Raw genomic sequence first — 17,489 nt, forward strand, 5'->3', positions numbered from 1 at the left:
AACTGGGTTTTTGAAAGAGATTGGAGTGTTTCTGTTCAAAATTCATTTGTCTGATTGTTTTCCTTTTTATTTTAAGAACTTGAAGTTTAACAAGAGAAAATTAGTCATTTATAGGAAATCCTATTTCTGAAATGTGACTGTAATATTAAAGAGATAGTTAATGGGAGTTAGCAAGTAACCAAGAAAACTTTGGTGATCAGGTACTGTGTGACAATCTTGTGATGTAAATAGGGAAGCCCAATGCTAATGTGATTGTTGGAAGCAATGTAGCAGTTCATGACTGAGATCTTAGTGGATCATAACACTGTATATAGTAAAGATGGTATTGAGTTGTCTTAATTTGATCTCTTTCACTAGGAAATTAATGGTTTACTTTATTCATCAAAAATTTATATAGGAAAGGGAGAATTTCTGGTATAGGCTAAACTCTGGAGCATTTACATGTATGAACAATTTTTGATTATTATTATTATTATTATTTTTGTATTTTTCTTCACATCTTCCCTGCTACTGACCATCTTTGGCAGGAAAAAAACATCTTTCTCAAAAAATAAGGATCAGTAAAGAAGGCAAAGCTCAAACTACTGTTTCACTTTTATATTGTGTAATTAACTATTCAGTAGGTGAGTCAGGTAGATGCTATCAAACTGCTAAAACATGGGGCTGGAGTGGTGGCTCAGTGGTAGAGTGCACGCCTAGCATGCATGAGGCACTGGGTTCGATCCTTGGCACCACATAAAAACAAGCTAATGTATCCACCTAAAACTAAAGATACATAAATAAATAAATATTTAAAAAAAAAAAAAACTGCTAAAACAAAGAAGCCCAGATAGTTAAAATAAGATTCTCTCTTTCACACATAGAAGCCTAGAGATGAAAGGTACAGGTTCTTGGGCAGCTTTGCTCTACACTGTCCTTCAAAGACCTAGGTTTCTCTCACCCTGCCATTATTTAAGGGTGGTTGTTATATCCTTTTTTGAATTTCGGTCACTATTACATCTGTTTTCTAGCCCATGGAAAGGAAGGAAGTGTAAGGCAGTTTCCTTCTAAGCAAGTAACCTAGAAGGTATGTACATCATTTCTGCCTTCCACTGCACTAGCAAGACCTTAGTCATGGTCACATTCAGCTAATGACAAAAGAGGCTAACATTCTGACCTGTGGAAGAAAGTAAGAATTGATTTTGGAGGTAACTCTTAGTCTGTCAAAGTGGTTTAGTAGATTTTAAACTACTGGCCAAAAAGAGATTTCAAGATGTTCTAAATATTTTCTTCGTTTGAAGTACTAGAATACTTAAAAGAGAAATGCAGAAACTAAGAGTTGGCTAATTTAAAATAGCCATCCTGCATGACTGTTCAGTTTTAATTATAATAGTATACATTTAAATTTGCAAAATTGTCTACATAATAATTCTATGGAAACGATATTGCAGCCTCTTTTGATATGCTAGTTTCTTGTATTTAAGTAAAACCTTTTTAATGTCTTTGAATCACACACACAAAATAGTGGTAAATGTGAATTCATCCATAAACACTTTAGTAACTTATTCATTTACTCTCTTATACTCTAGTTAGATACAAGCAAAAAGAAGCAGAGTAGCTCTGTTAAGTTTCAGAGACAACATACTATTAGCTAAAGCCTGTTAGAAATTTAATAGAAATGGAATCAGAAATTTTTTCCAATCTGTCATAACCCAGTTTATTGAGCCAAAGATTTCATGGAAATTGAGACATGGTAGTGATTGTTAGTACATACTTCTTTTTATGAGCTAAGTTGACATAAATGATAAAACCATTTTTTAAAAAATGGCTTAGAGTAGTAAATCTAAGTCAGATGATCTTCACTGAATGAGTTTATTGGATCTTAAAAGTAAGCCACAGTATTTTCACTTTAAAAAAAATTATAGAGAACTCTAAAGGAGTGTCAAAATGCTTCATGAAAAAAAATTTAGTCTTTATCTGCACTAGAATTATGACTTTAATACTCAGTTTAAGCCCCCAAAGTGCTGTCTTTCCAGTAGCAGCTTACAACTATTAATTATGCAGTTTGGTTAGCACTATATTGTGTGCTATGAAGGACATGCATACTGCATGATCTTTTCAAGTCTTTATGATATTTGGGGAGACAGAATATAACACACATTAAAACAAAAAGGCACAAAAAGCAAGTTTTATTGATTATGACGTTCATGTATAGATACCCAGATCCTAAGCAGGTTCTTAAAAGGCAATATTAGATACTTTATACAATGTGAAAGAAAATAAGTAAACTCTACTTTAGGTTAGAATAGTCTCTGGAAAGATAAGCTTTATGTGAACTCTATTGGAAGAGAGAATCTATGAGAAGAAAATTGAGTCAGCAGAGGTACAGAGTTGGGAGTGCATATGGTGTGCTTGTAAAGCTGTTAAACAGGTTCATGTGGTAAAGATGGAGATTACACAAAGAGATAAGGTGAGACTGGCACGCCGAAATCAGATTATGAAGTATTCCTGAAAAGCAAAATTAGGAGTTTGGTTTTTATTTTAATTAGTTATACATGACAACAGAATGCATTTTGATTCATTGTACACAAATGGAACACAGCTTTTCATTTCTCTGGCTGTACACAATATAGAATCACAACATTTGTGCAGTCATATGTATTTAGGGTAATGATATCTGCCTCATCCCACTATCTTTCCCACCCCAATACCCACCTCCACTCCCCTTTGCCTAATCCAAAGTTCCTCTATTCTTCCCTTCCCTTGCTCCCCCCACCCATTATGTATCAGCATCCACGTATCAGAGAAAACATTTTGCTTAGCATGATATTCTTCAACTTCATCAATTTACCCGTAAATGCCATAATTTTATTCTTTTTAAAACCTGAGTAATATTCTATTGTTGTATATATACCAGTTTCTTTATCCATTCATCTATTGAAGGGCATCTAGGTTGGTTCCACAGTTTAGCTATTGTGAATTGAGCTGCTATAAACATTGATGTGGCTGCACTATAGTATGCTGATTTTAAGTCCTTTGGGTATAAACTGAGGAGTGGGATAGCTTGGTCAAATGGTGGTTCCATTCCAAGTTTTCTAAGAAATCTCCATACTGCTTTCCAAAGTGGTTGCACCAATTTGCAGTCAACCAACAATGTATGAGTGTGCCTTTTCTCCTGCATCCTCACCAATGCTTATTGTTGCTTGTATTATTGATAGTTGCCATTCTGACTAGAGTGATGAATTCTTAGAGTAGTTTTGATGTGCATTTCTCTAATGAGATGTCAAACATTTTTTCGTATATTTGGGATCAATTATATAATCTTCTTCTGAGAAAATTCTTTTTAGTTCCTTAGCCCATTGATTGGGCTATTTGGTTTTTGTTTGTTTGTTTGTTTGTTTTCTTTTTAAGTTTTTTTGAGTTCTTTGTATATCCTGGAGATTAGTGTTCTATCTGATGTGTGTGTGTGGTAAAGATTTTCTCCCACTCTGTAAGCTCTCTCTTCATATCATTAATTGTTTTCTTTGCTGAGAAGAAGCTTTTTAGTTTGAATCCATCCCATTTATTGATTCTTGATTTTATTTCTTGGACTTTGGGAGTCTTGTTAAGGAAGTCAGGTCCTAATCTGACATGATAAAGATTTGAACCTACTTTTTCTTCTGTTGGGTAGAGGGTGTCTGGTCTAATTTCCAGGTCCTTGATCCACTTTGAGTTGAATTTTGTGCATGGTGAGAGAGAAGGGTTTAATTCTATTTTGCTGCATATGGATTTTCAATTTTCCTAGCACCATTTGTTGAAGAGACTATCTTTTTTCCAGTGTGTTTTGGTGCCTTTGTCTTGTATGAGATAACTGTATTTATGTGAGTTATTTTCTGTGTCCTCTGTTCTGTACCATTGGTCTACATGTCTATTTTGGTGCCAATACCATGCTGATTTTGTTACTATAGCTCTGTAGTATAGTTTAAGTTCTGGTATTATGATGCCTCCTGCTTCATTCTTCTTGCTAAGTATTTCTTTGATTATTCTGGGTCTCTTATTTTTCCAAATGAATTTCATGATTGCTTTTTCTGTTTCTTTGAGGAATGTCATTGGGATTTTAATTGGAATTGCACTAAATCTGTTTAATGCTTGTGGTTGTATTATGGTCATTTTGACAATGTTAATTCTGCCTATTCAAGAACATGGGAGATCTTTCCATCTTCTAAGGTCTTCTTCAGTTTCTTTCTTTAGTGTTCTGTAGTTTTTATTCTAGAGGTTTTTAACTTCTTTTGTTAGATTGATTCTGAAGGTTTTTTTTTTTTTAAAAAAGCTATTGTGAATGGGGTAGTTTTCCTAATTTCTCTTTCAGAGAATTCATCACTGCTGTATAGAAATGTGTTTGATTTGTGAGTATTGATCTTATATCCTGCTACTTTGCTGAATTCATTTGTTAATTCTAGAAGTTTTCTGGTGGAATTCTTTGGATTCTCTAACTATAGAATCATCTCGTTGGTGAATTATGATAGTTTGAATTCTTCTTTTCCTATTCCCTTTAATTTCTTGAGTGTGTCTAATTGCTCTTACTAGAGTTTAAAGGACTATGTTGAATAGAAGTTGTCAAAGAGGGTATCCCTGTCTTGTTCCAGTTTTTAGAGGAAATGCTTTCAATTTTTCTCTATTTAAAATGATGTTGGTCTTGGGCTTAGCATAGATAGCTTTTACAATGTTGAGGTATGTTTCTATTGTCCCTATAAGGTACTGGAAGCCATTAAAGGTCTCTGAGTAGAAGATGTTAGAAATGACTATATTTAAACTAATCCAGTTATTATACATAGCAGATTAGAAAGAAGGGTGGGAAAGGAGCCCAATTAAGAAACTGTTAACAAGAATAAGTACACAACAATATTGTAAGATCCTGATGGCAGTGAAGATGGAAAAGGTAAAGATGAATAAGAAAGACATTACTTCAGGGACCTGAGGCAAAGGAGAAGAATAAGAAATGTTCTGAAATCTTAAACTAGTTATAAGGGGCGCTAAGACCCTTCCATAATATTAAATATGAAGTAACACTAGAAAAAAATTTAAATGCACAGTAAGTATTAGAGGATAGATAATAAGTGATCTGGAAGTATTCATTTGGAAGTCTTTTGCCTAGAAATTATCGATCAAGCCAAGAAAGTGTTGATGACTTTGCTGAGGAAGGGAATCGGCAGAGTGAAGATGGCTGAGATGAATACCTAGTAAGTAGAAGGACCAAAATATACATTCAAATAAGATAATGATAGTATATTCAGAAAAACACCAAGAACCACCAAAAGAAGCCAAAAAGAGTGTTCAAGAAATAGAAAAAAATGTTTTAGTGTCAGGAGAGACCAAGAGCTATTTTAGAACAGAGAAGGTGGGACCAAGGTCAAGGAGGCAAGAACCAACAAAACATTGTGTTTGACCTAGGGAGGAGAGATGGGGAGAGAGACACAGACATAAGACATCTCATTAATGAATGCCTACTATGACCCAGTCTTTGTGGTTGATTCATTCCTCAAGGTAATATTATTCTCTCAGTTTTTAGATGAGGAAACTTAACACAGAACTGAAGTTTTCTGGGTTAAGCATTCAAAGCCAAGTTATGGGTCTTTTCACTGTGTCATGGCAGAGGTCTCCTATAAGAGAAATGAGCAAATTGTGGATTGTGATTTGCCAGGTTTAAGAAATTTGGGGCCTTATTCTTATAGGTTTTTTTGTTTTAATGGACCCTCTGAGTTTATTAAATTGTATGAGTTAGAGTAGTACAACCTGAAGGCCTTAAAGAGTTATTTTAAGTAGCATCAAACATGATTCTAAAACCTTGAAGCCAGGGCTGCGGTTGTGGCTCAGCAGTAGAGCACTTGCCTCCCACATGTGAGGCCCTGGGTTCGATCCTCAGCACCACAAAAAAATAAATAAATAAAATAAAGGTATTGTGTCCAACTACAACCAAAAAATAAACACAAAAATAAATAAATAAATAAAACCTTGAAGCCTTCTCTCAAAACAGATAGTCTTACTGCTCTTTCAAACCTCTTTCCAGAAATAACAGATGGTATTGTAAATTCTTCACTGCAACAACCAAATTTCCCAAGTTTGTTCTCTGGTATCTCTATGTCATATCTCAAATAGATAATTTCCTTTAATAAGAAAGTGATATAAACCAGTGTTTACTTTTTTAAAACAAATTATTATCTGGGAGAATTTCCTTTCATGCAGTAAGAATTCTTATAAGCATTAGCATAAAACAAAGTTGTAGAAAAAATCCATTTTTAACTTTCCTCAGTATCTTGAATATGCTCTCATAACCTGCCCAATTCTTTTATTTTATTATCTTGCCTCACCTACTCCCATTCATTTATTTAATAACTTAGCACATTAAGGAATTTGATAGGTGAGACTTGAATTTATGGCTTACCGGTGCTCCTTTGTCTTTGTTTCAGACCTTTGATGAATGTGTAGCTGAGGGCGGCTCAGACTGTGCTCCAGAGAAGCTCTGGCTTCAAATTCCATTCTTCTGTGGCCACAGCTCAGAATGCTGGTAGGGATATAGTTAGCTTAAATTATATTCCTTATTATTTCTATAATCTGTGTTTCACAAGTGAATGTGTTGATCAAGCACTAGCTATAGGGAAGTCAGTAAAAGATATGACTGAAATAATATGTAATTAAATAATATCTAGCTTTGTTGTTTCTTTTTAAAATGCATTTAAAAGATTGCTTCCATAAATAATCTTCATAGTCTTTTCTCAGAAGCTAGATTGTATTTATTTATCTATCTATCTATCTATCTATTTATTTATGTTTTTGATGTCCTGGTTTGCTCTATTCCAGCAAAATTCTTAGAGATCACAGGTCACTTCATAAACCTTATTTTTTTTGTACTAAGCTTACAGTTTAGTTTTTCAGGCTAGATCAAGAAAAGGCTTAGGGGATAAATTATTATCCTATCCTAGTTTTACTGTTAAACTGATTTTCACTTTAAGAGAGCCAAGGTTATGGTTGTGGTTTAGTATATTAACAAACATAAGGTAGACAATGTATTTTATCTTGAACAAAGAATTTGTTTCTTCAGAGTGTGCAGAGTGTTCAGTTTTTAAGAATAATTGTACATTATTTATTTGTTCTAAGTCATTTTAGTAGCAAAAGTAGGGGAAAAAATAGGAACATATTCAATGTTAAATAGTCCTTAAAACCATAAGGAGAAATGTAAGAAATTTCTTCACTGTTTGAGATGTATTATTTGATTTCTGTGAAGTTGAAGGTCCTACTTGGTAGATTATTTCAAAGCATCATGATAACACAATACTTGGAAGCATAGGAAGAAAGTCTTCTCAATTTTTAACCATTTCCTTAAAACTCAGATTGGCAAATTAAAGCCTACAGACTACATTTGGCACATCGCCCAGTTTTGTTTTTTTATCAATAAAGCTTTATTGGAACACAGTCATATACATGTGTTTACTTATTATCTATGGCTGCTTTCAAGCTGCACTATCAGAGTTGAGTAATTGTGACCTAAACCACAGAGCCTGCAAAGCCTAAAATATTTACTCTCTGAACCTAGAAAAAGTTTGCCAAGCCCTGCCTTGAAACTATAAGGAGTTATTTCTCTACTGGGCATTACTAAGATTGTAATTGAATTTCTTCAATACGTTTCATACTCAGAAGTGGGGGAAACCTTGGAAATCAACTGATTCAATTCCTCTTACCCCTATCCCCCCCCTTTAATTTTAATAAAATAAAAATAAGAAAGTGACAAATGTGGAAGCCACCAGCTGAAGCGTACACTGTTGCTTAAAGTCAAAACTGGAACTAGGATTAAAGAATGTTAGAGCAAAATCTATTAACAGCTCTAGTTGACAAAATAAATAAAAATAAAAGATTTTTAGTCAAGCCTTTTCTTACCTATTTTCTGTTCCTCAAATATTTCAGGAAACACAGCTGGGTGCAGTGGTACAAATCTATAATCTCAGTGACTCAAGAGGCTAAAGTAGGAGGATTGCAAATTTGAGGCCAGTCTCAGCAACTTAGCCCAGACCCTTTCTCAAAATAAAAAATAAAAAGGGATGGGGGTGTAGCTCATGGTATAAAAAAAAAAAAAAAAAAAGCGTCTCTGGGTTCAATCTCTGGTACCAAAAGAACAACAACAACAACAACACATTTTCCCCCCTAAGAAACACTATGCTCAACAAAAAACAAAAACACTAAGCTGAAATTAAGATAAGTGCTAAGTCAGGAATGGTAACACACACCCATTATCCCAGCTCCTCAGGAGATAGGCAGGAGGATCAAAAGTTTGGTCTGCCTGGGTCACTTAGGGAGGCCCTGTCTCAAAATAAAAATTTCAAAAAGTTTGGGGTCTAGCTCCATGTCAAGAGCCCTTGCCCAGCATGCATGAGGCCCAGGTTTGATTCTCAGTACCTCACAAAAAAGAAAAAAAAAAAGGAAAGAAAGATGAGCACTAAACACAAATTGCTTAGACCTTCCTAAAGAACTCTTGAACAAACGTTATAGTGATTTAAAAAAAGAAATTATATTGACTCACTAAATCAGATAGAGGGAATATATGTTATATATGTGCATTTTAAAAACTGCCCTCAAAGTAGACTTTATTCATATTAAGAATCCTCTAGTGAAGTCTGAATTAGCACTGCATTTTGAGCAGAAACTGGATGGAAGCAAAGGAGATGAAAAACAGGTGTGCCTACCAAAGGATGTTAATAAAAGGGCATTAAAGCTTTGGATATACATGTGTTTATCTATTTTTTCCATAATATACAGTATCACGGTCATCAGATACTTAGCAGATTTCACAGCCAGTTTTTTAACTCCTTTTCTTTGGTTTCAGGAATGTGGGAAGCAGGTGGGCTATGGATCAAGCCAAGTATAACCTAATTAATGAATACTTCCTAGTGGGAGTTACTGAAGAACTTGAAGATTTTATCATGTTATTGGAGGCAGCTTTGCCCCGGTTTTTCAGGGGTGCTACAGAGCTCTATCGTACAGGTATATAAATGATAGGTTTCTTTTTTGTTTTGTTTTGTTTTTTGTTTTAATTAGTTATACATGATAATGATAGGTTTCTTTGTGAAGCTGTCCCTAACTTTTTTTGTTTGTTTGTCTGTAACTAGAAAAATATGTTATTTGAAATTACGTCAGTAAAACACAACAAATAGAAAGGCAGGTATATTGTTTATTTCTGCTAAGTATTTTCAGTACAAAACAGTGCCTAGCACACAGTTAGTGTTCATTAAATAATCTTTTTAATGAATAAACATGTATAAGGTGAAATTATAAGGCATTGTAGGAACAATGGAATACTTTAAACTTCAGAACTAGCTTAGTGTCATATGCAGTAAGGCCAGATACCAAGCATTGGGACGAGGTATTAAACCCTTAGACCTACTTACTACCATTTTAAAGTGGGCTGGGATGGTGGCTAAGACACTGTAATACAAACATCATGTGCTGCTTCTGCTGTAGTTTGCTAAAGGTCTGATTCAGCAGCCTTGATAGTTTGGAATATCTGAAAGTATGTGTGCAGGTCCAATTTAATTCTGATTTTTTTGTAAATTTCTTTGGCTATTGTTTAATAAGATGTAGTCATTGGAACTCCTGTCCTAGAGTGTGCATATGCCCTAGCTTCTACGTGGTTATAACAAATATAAATTATGAGAAAGTAGAATTAAGTTTGGCAATAGATATTTTATCATTTTTAAAAATAAACTGGTCTTAGAGAACCAAGCACTTGAAAATACAGTGTATGAGTTGACAGCCTACAGATTACTGAATGGTAATCCTTACATTTACTGTTGACATTTCATTAAGTCTTCATGTGTTAAGGATTTACATTCTAAAAGAATAAATCTCAGTTCTAGTATGATCAGGGCTTCATTTTTTCTGAATTATGTTAATATAAGTTTGCTTGCCTGTCCTTCAGTGTGTCATATTAATTTAAACCATCGCTTCAGATAAAGAGGCCTTGATCTTTTGTGTGTTCTCTTAATTGTTTACTTTTCCTTTTTTTCCCTTTGTAAGTAGGAAAGAAATCTCATCTTAGGAAAACCACAGAGAAGAAACTCCCCACAAAACAAACCATTGCAAAACTGCAGCAATCTGACATTTGGAAAATGGAGAATGAGTTCTATGAATTTGCGCTAGAGCAGTTCCAATTCATCAGAGCCCATGCTGTTCGAGAAAAAGATGGAGACCTCTACATCCTTGCACAAAACTTTTTCTATGAAAAGATTTACCCTAAATCGAACTGAGTACAAGGTGTGACTATTAAATTCTTGAACTAGAACTTTGACCTCGTCTTCACCTTAGTTCTCAGCTTCACAACCTAGATCACTGATTATATGTATAAGACCGTTTATATTGAGCTGAGTTAGGAAAAAGACATTACCATCAAGGAATTAGATACTGGCTGCTATGTCAGTGTTCTGAGAAGTTTTGCGTTTCAGGCATTTTTCTTTTTTTCTGTTTAAATTTTGGTGAGAGTTATAACCTCCTGCCTGGGGGGAAAAAGTTGCATCACTTAAAATAAACACATGGCAGGTCTAATCAAAAGACTAAATACACTTTCAGGAAGGGTTCTGATTCTTTTATTTTGATAAGCATTTTTTCACTTAAAGATGAATCTATTTGCCACTTCACCTCTACTGAATAGTGTTAATAACTGTTTGGCAGTATGTGCTTTGTTTTTGTGAACCATGTCTCATGAAATTTATTGGAATGTTTGATCATGTTTGCTAAGAAATATTTCTGCTGGAGTTGGACTTGCTCATATTTATGTAGGTGGTTTTAATTTTTTTTTTGTGTGTGTGTGATCATTAGTGTTAAATCTCAAGTTAAACCATGAATGATGCTATAAAAGCTAAAGCAGTATTTCTCATTCCTGTCTTCCCAGTATCTAATATTGGGAAGATACTTCTAAGAATGTTGGCATTATCTGAAGTTTTAGTTAAGACTTAAACACATTAATATTTTAAAAAGCAGATTTAGTATTTGTTTCATCATGGGTTATTTGTATAGCTGTAAACTGAGATATTGGTGACTCCATATTATGACTCCATTAGTGAGCTGTGGTATGGGTAGGATTTTCCTACTTCTTCTGTACTTTTTCCTGTAGACTATTTTTACTGAGGTGCTTTATAATGTGTTTTAAAGCATTGCATTTACAAAAACAAAAAAAAAGGAAAATGCTGTAAATATTGCATATTTTATGTATTTGGACCAAAAGGTTACAAGTAATTAGACAAAGTGATTTTGCACCAATTTTATTATGTCGAGTAAAAATCATCAGGTCTACTGTTCTTGTATTCTCATTTAACTTTACTGTTAAGATGTCACTGAAATGAATTTCAATAACCTTTCAGTTTTGATAGAGTACATTATTCATTACGGGAGGCAGAATACTGAAAAGAGTACTAAGACGAGGAGTCAAAATTTTTTGATTTCTGGTCCTTGTTCTGCAATTTCCAGCTGTGTGATCTTGAGAAGTCACTTAGCCTCTCTTTGCCTCAATTTCCTCATCTTGAAATGAGGATAATAATACCTGCTGTACCTACCTCACAGGGCTGTTGTGAGGACTAGATAAGATGGCATGTTGAAAGCACTTTGAAAATTGTAAAGTGATATATAAATGTAAGGTATTATTATAGAAACATCTTTAACATATAGTTTCATACCATTCATTTTTTAAACAAAGAAAAGTCCACTTTTAAGCTTTGTGAAAAAAAATTTATCTTGATATAAATTTGTGTTTGATAAATATCTTCCCAGTGTTTTATCTTCCATGTTTCAACAACTATTGAAATATGAAACATCTGTGAACTCTTGAAGATTCATGAGCAGCTGAGCAGCTGCTTGAGTTCAGAAGATTCCCTGTTGGAAATAGACTTGGTTAGCTCACTAGAGATAGGGAAACCTTGCTCTTCAAAGTTGAAAGATTTTTTTTTTTTTTTTTTTGGCTGTTATTCTACATTACCATTCAAAAATGGTAGCTATTTTATACCTATGGTTTTTAAAATATATTTTGCAGAGTTTAATTTCCCAGTGCATTCTTTACCTTCTTCCTCTTCTTAGAGTAACAGAGATGAAGAATTTTAGAAATGTTTTCTAAAAGAATAGTCTTTAATATGTTTAGTTTAAGTGAATATATCTGAAAAAGGCTTCACCAAACTCAACATGTTAGGCAGATTGCCTTAGAGAAGTGTAGGGGAGGAAGAAGCACTATTTAACAGCAAACATTTATAAATAGCTCAAGAAACACTAAAGGAATGACAGAATCATTTTTAGCCTCTTTACCCCAAGTGAAGGGAAATATTAAGAGAACATAGCCAGGCATATATTGGGGGGGGGGGGGACGGTATTCTTGTTTTAAATTTAACTTTACACATATTTGCTGAAAACACAGATTGTCCCACCACTCAAAAGTAAAACACCACTTCTAGTGGGGTGTTTGACATTCACCCACTCATGAACAACCCCAGGTTGTTCTTGGAGTACATGCTAAAGCCTTCTTGAGGTGCATTAACTCGTAACTAGAGTAGTTCTTAGTAATACACAGATCAGGGGGTCAGTAAACTACTTCTGTGAAGGACCAGAGAGTGAATAATTTAGGTCTTTGTTATAACCACTCGATTCTGTCATTGCTGGAAAAAAAGAAAAGAAAAAGAAAGAAAAAGTACCTTAGTATAGAAACAAATGAACATGGTTATGTTCTGAGAAAACTTTATTTACAAAAACAAATGACATACTAAATGTGGTCCATGGGCTACCAGCCCCTGCACTAGAAAAATCATTTATGGAGAAATCATCTTTGTACCTGTACTCTAGAGGCCTAAAGGAGTTTATGTACTTCCAAAAGCTCCTGGCTTATGTCCAAAGAATAACTTTCTGATTCATGCAGTCTCTCCCACAGATTCATAAACTTTTATGTATATTGCTTCCTAGTGGGCATGTTTTCTTTCCCAGGTTAACAGTTCAGAATAGGGACATATATTTTAGCATTTTTTAGGGTGAGTTAGGAGTGTCCTTCCTGTAGACTGAGAAAGGCATAGATTGAATTCCATCCGGTCCAGTACAGTCCTAGGAGTCTGAGTCCTTATAATACATAACTTTATAATCAAATAAATAGAATCACTGAGACAATATGTATTTTTTTAAAGTGGCAAACGTGGTTTTCTTTTTTCAGCCTTAGTGCTTTTTCAGTATTTTGACCATAGGGAGATATTTTTTTTATAATACAAAAGCAAATTAACCACTTTGAATTTTAAAGAAAATGTTATATGTGTATGTGTATATATATCTATATCTATGTTTATTTCCTAAAAAGTACCTTTTTGTTCAACTTGTATCGACTCCTGTTTTCTAATTGCTGTGAAATGACAACTTGATAAATTATCGTGATTATTTTAAAATGTAATGGGGAGGATATATTTTGGTTTTACCCAGCTTTAATCTGTAAAGTATCACTTAAATATATCTGATAGCAACACTTAAAATATTGCATGGGAATTACTTTTCTATCATCCATATGCATTTGTGCAATTTCTAAAATATTGGATGCATCTGAATCCTTGATGATTGGATTTAAACGATTGAAAATCAAAGAACTTAAAACTTGCTGACTTTTAAATTTTTAATTTTATTCCCTATTCTTAAAATTCAGTTAATGCCTATAATTAGAAATCTATTGTTCTTGTTCTTTATATGTCCTATTGGAAATTCCTAAAATTTTAGTGCTGTCAGTAATTTCCCAAACAGTATTTTGATATTGCAGATGATTTGCTCATTGTATTTGCATAGTTAGAAAGAAAATAGTTTGTAGACAATGATTCTTTTTTAATAAAATGAAATAAAATTTTAAAAGCATTAGAGAATTTAACTAAAGACTGGTTCCCAAATGCATAGCTGGTATTTTAATTTATATTTAAATTCTACAGAGAACATCTGTGTAAATCATCTAGCTGGATTTTCCCATTGGTCATTGTCAAACACACCTATGGTCTCAGAATCCTTTATTATGAGGAGCACCTGGAACTGTAACCTTTTATGAAGTTTGTCTTTAAGAGGCCCAAGTGCTTCTGCTTTATGATTTGAATGTTTGCCTCTTTTTAAATTTAGTGCTATTTACTCTGAGAGGAAGTGGGGCAGTTGCCGTTAAGTTTTTGCATCCATGTACCCAGTGCAAAGTTGTTGTGAACTGCTCTCCAGGCAGCTTCTTGAAGGGAAAGCAACCCTGTTTCAAATGCACTGCCAATTCAGCTCCTCTGGAGCTTACTTTGATTCCCTGGAGGGGGAATTTTAGAAATTGAAATGAGTGACCATTTAGTCAGATTTATCCTATAATTTAAATTCATGCAGCTTTGTGACCTTTGCAGTACTATTTATAAAATGGCCGCTGATGATAATGACCTCTTTAAAACATTCTTGGTAAACCTGTGACAGACACACTGGTGCCGTCCAAAAAGACGGCTTTTGTAGCTTTCTTTTTAGAGTCAGTATGTGAGTATCTCTAAAGCTGTGTTGAATGTAACTTAGAGAAACACATTGTCTGTTTTGACTTTTCTTTTATAAATAGCTAAGCAGTGCCTTCCCTCCATCACACGCAGTCCTCTTGGAAGATGCTCATTACTTCTTTTCCTGCCCTCCCCACCTGCCAGTTGATTCATTTATGCAACTGTTTCCAACTTCAATCCATTTTGTCACATCTGTTGGAGAGATAATCACTCCTTTTCTTTAACACTCTGCCAGCTTTCTGTTGTTGAAGTGTTTTAGTTGACTACCTGATGCAAAAGCTATAAAATAAACACTCAATGGGAAGGGGAACATGACTTGGTGTCTTGTCTTAATATTTCCTTCTGTGGCTTTGATGCTAACGGGTATTCTAAGCTGACTTGGTGTTCAGCACCATCACCTTAACTACCAATTATTGTTGCCACCAGAAGGGCATGCATCATGGTTGGTTTGTAATGATTTCATGGCTCCTTTGTGGCTATAAACTTTTGTTGTTTTTTAAATCAGGGCCTCCATCATGGGAGGCAAGTGCCTTCTACCACTGAGCCATACCTGAGCCCTTGATAAATCTTGATATCCTTGGTTTTTACCTTGAAAACTGAGGTTTCAGGCTCTGTATGGTTTCTGATATTCCTGTAGCATTTGGAACTTGCCTCTTCCCTTTCTCTATAGCCCTTTACCATATACATTGTTGCTTATGAATATTCTCATAGCTTAGCAACTGGAAGTGACATTTGAAAGGTGCAGTTGGAAGGTGTCAAGATCTACAGTGAAAGAAAAAGGCAGTTTGTAGAATGTCCAGGTGAGCTCTGAAGCTCCATCACTTATTATCTGATCTTGAACAAATTAACTCCCCAAGGTGGAGTTTCCTGATCTGTAAAGTAGGACTAATAATGTCAAGAGAGAATTAAGTGTGCTGATGTACATATGTGTAAACTTGGGACTTAGTTCGTATTACATAGTAAACACTAAAGAAATGCTAAATCGTAATAAATATGAAAAAAAAGACGAGGAACCATCTATTTGGACAAACTATTGAGGTATATATTCACTCATTAACATTTGCCTCAGTTGAGAAATATGAAGTATGAACAAAAGGCATGGCCTTTATTTGTCAGGCAGAGACGGGTAAAGAAGAAACAGCACCATGCAAAAGTCCCTCTTAGACTCTGGGGAACTCAGTGGTAGAATGTGGACTTTTCATGCATGGGGCCCTGGGTTCCATCTCCAGCACACCACACACACACACAAATTCCTTTCTTATCAAGAAGTTGTTTTCTGTTCTCCCTTTGCTGTTGTTCAAGTTTTATAAAACCCCCTGGACCTTTTAGTTAAAGGTACTTAAATTAATCTTTTAGCTTTAACCTGGAAATAGCAGAAACATCAATGTATCCCATGTGATCAAGTTCTAGACATCCTGTACACATTAATTTGTTCTGAAGTATAGACCTCTATATTCAACTATGTGATAGGCTTAATTTCATAATATATCTGTCCTCTTATTTAAGATGCCAAATTACGTTCATGGGTTAAGATTTTACTCTGATGGGTATGGCTAACATCCAGATGCAATTTTTAGTTCTATTTCAATTCCAAAGTAATTTAAGCAATAAGAAATACAAATAAAGCAATATACACTTAGTCCCAATCTTACAAATGGTTTATGTTTTCAGAATCCATTATAGACTGGTTGTTTAGAATCTATGTAGAACCAGTATTATACCTGTGGGCCCAGTATGCAACAACCCATTTGGACATTCGTGGATTTACCCCTTCACCAGAGTAGAGCTTCCTAAGGCTGTCTCTTTCCTGGGGCAGCTTGTGGTGTTTTTTGTTTGTTTGTTTGTTTGCCATTTTCTCAATGGAGGTTTTTTCAATCTTGAATCCCAAGCTAGGTAGTAGTAATCTGGATTTTAATGTGTGGGTGATGGAGATTGTAAGGCAAAGGGTGAAGTAGTCGTTTTTGAGGTTTTAAAAGATATTTGCAGCAGTGCCAAGAATGGGCCCTCAGGCTAAAGGTAAAGAATACAGAAACTTCTGAGGAAGTGACTACATTTGTCTAGAGAAGTGATAAGGCTGGGGAAAAGCAGATGAATTTGTGGGCCAGAAACATCAACATTTTGGTGACAGGTGGGGTATGGCCAGTAAATAGGCAGTGGAGATGATAACGTGGGTTGTGACAACATCAGTGCAAATTTTCAGTGTCCCTTATCTTTGTGTCAATTACAAAATGATTATTTTCTAAATCAAACAGACTAGTGTTTGCCCAAAGAACCTAATATCACAAAGAATTCCACATCCCCCTATCAAATGTTAAAATTTTTTTTGCCTCTTTTGCTCATTTAGGTTTGGTCACCTGGCATAGGGGGTTTAACAGAACTTGCCGGAAACACCCCTAACATCTTGTGGTTTGATGATGGAGGCATCTAATGAAACACCAGCCTCAGCCTCAGCCTCAGTCCATCACCGTGACTTCTCTGAGCTGTAGCTTTAAAACCAGAGTCACACCTGGAAACATTGTACATCATGAGCACTGAAGGAGCATAGAGAAAAAGTTGTTGGATCAGTTTTCATTTCAGGGTTCTTATCAAGGGTTTGAGCACTAGATTACTAGAGTCTTCACCTGTCTGTCAGTGATGCTGGCAAAGGAACAGGATGAGCTGAAAGTGGGGCAACTGACCTGGCCAGGTTTGGTCACTAAATACCCCTGCCCCCATGAAACAGGCAACATAAGTATTTTGAACAGTAAAACTGTTAAGCTGGACATGATGGCACACAACTGTAATCCCAATGGCTCGGGTGGCTGAGGCAGGATTCCAAGTTCAAGGATGACCTTGGCAGTTTAGTAAGGCCCTAAGCAACTTAGTGAGATCCTGTCTCAAAAAAAAAGAAAAAGAAAAAAGAAATTTATTTCCCTGATCCAAAAGATTATCCTGGGATTCCAGTTCCTAGTTTAGTTCTTTCTTCATCTCCCACCTTCC

General features: G+C 34.9%; 1 protein-coding gene across 2 annotated transcripts in view; it reads left to right on the top strand.

Moving 5' to 3' along the window:
• Nucleotides 1-14,825, top strand: part of Hs2st1 (heparan sulfate 2-O-sulfotransferase 1) — a 172,010-nt gene extending 157,185 nt beyond the window's left edge. Inside the window, exons 5-7 of one of the 2 annotated variants that reach the window (XM_046443289.2) lie at nucleotides 6,426-6,523; nucleotides 8,834-8,991; nucleotides 10,024-14,825. In XM_046443289.2, the coding sequence (XP_046299245.1) occupies nucleotides 6,426-6,523; nucleotides 8,834-8,991; nucleotides 10,024-10,253 (486 nt within the window). In that variant the 3' untranslated portion in view covers nucleotides 10,254-14,825. The remainder of the gene's footprint in view (nucleotides 1-6,425; nucleotides 6,524-8,833; nucleotides 8,992-10,023) is intronic. The other variant, XM_046443290.2, reaches the window with a different exon arrangement.
• Nucleotides 14,826-17,489: the final 2,664 nt, after the last annotated feature.

Source organism: Marmota monax, unplaced genomic scaffold, assembly GCF_021218885.2.
Source record: "Marmota monax isolate L192 unplaced genomic scaffold, Marmota_monax_Labrador192_F-V1.1 WCK01_AAM20220418_F8-fsc00046, whole genome shotgun sequence".
NCBI lineage: Eukaryota > Metazoa > Chordata > Mammalia > Rodentia > Sciuridae > Marmota > Marmota monax.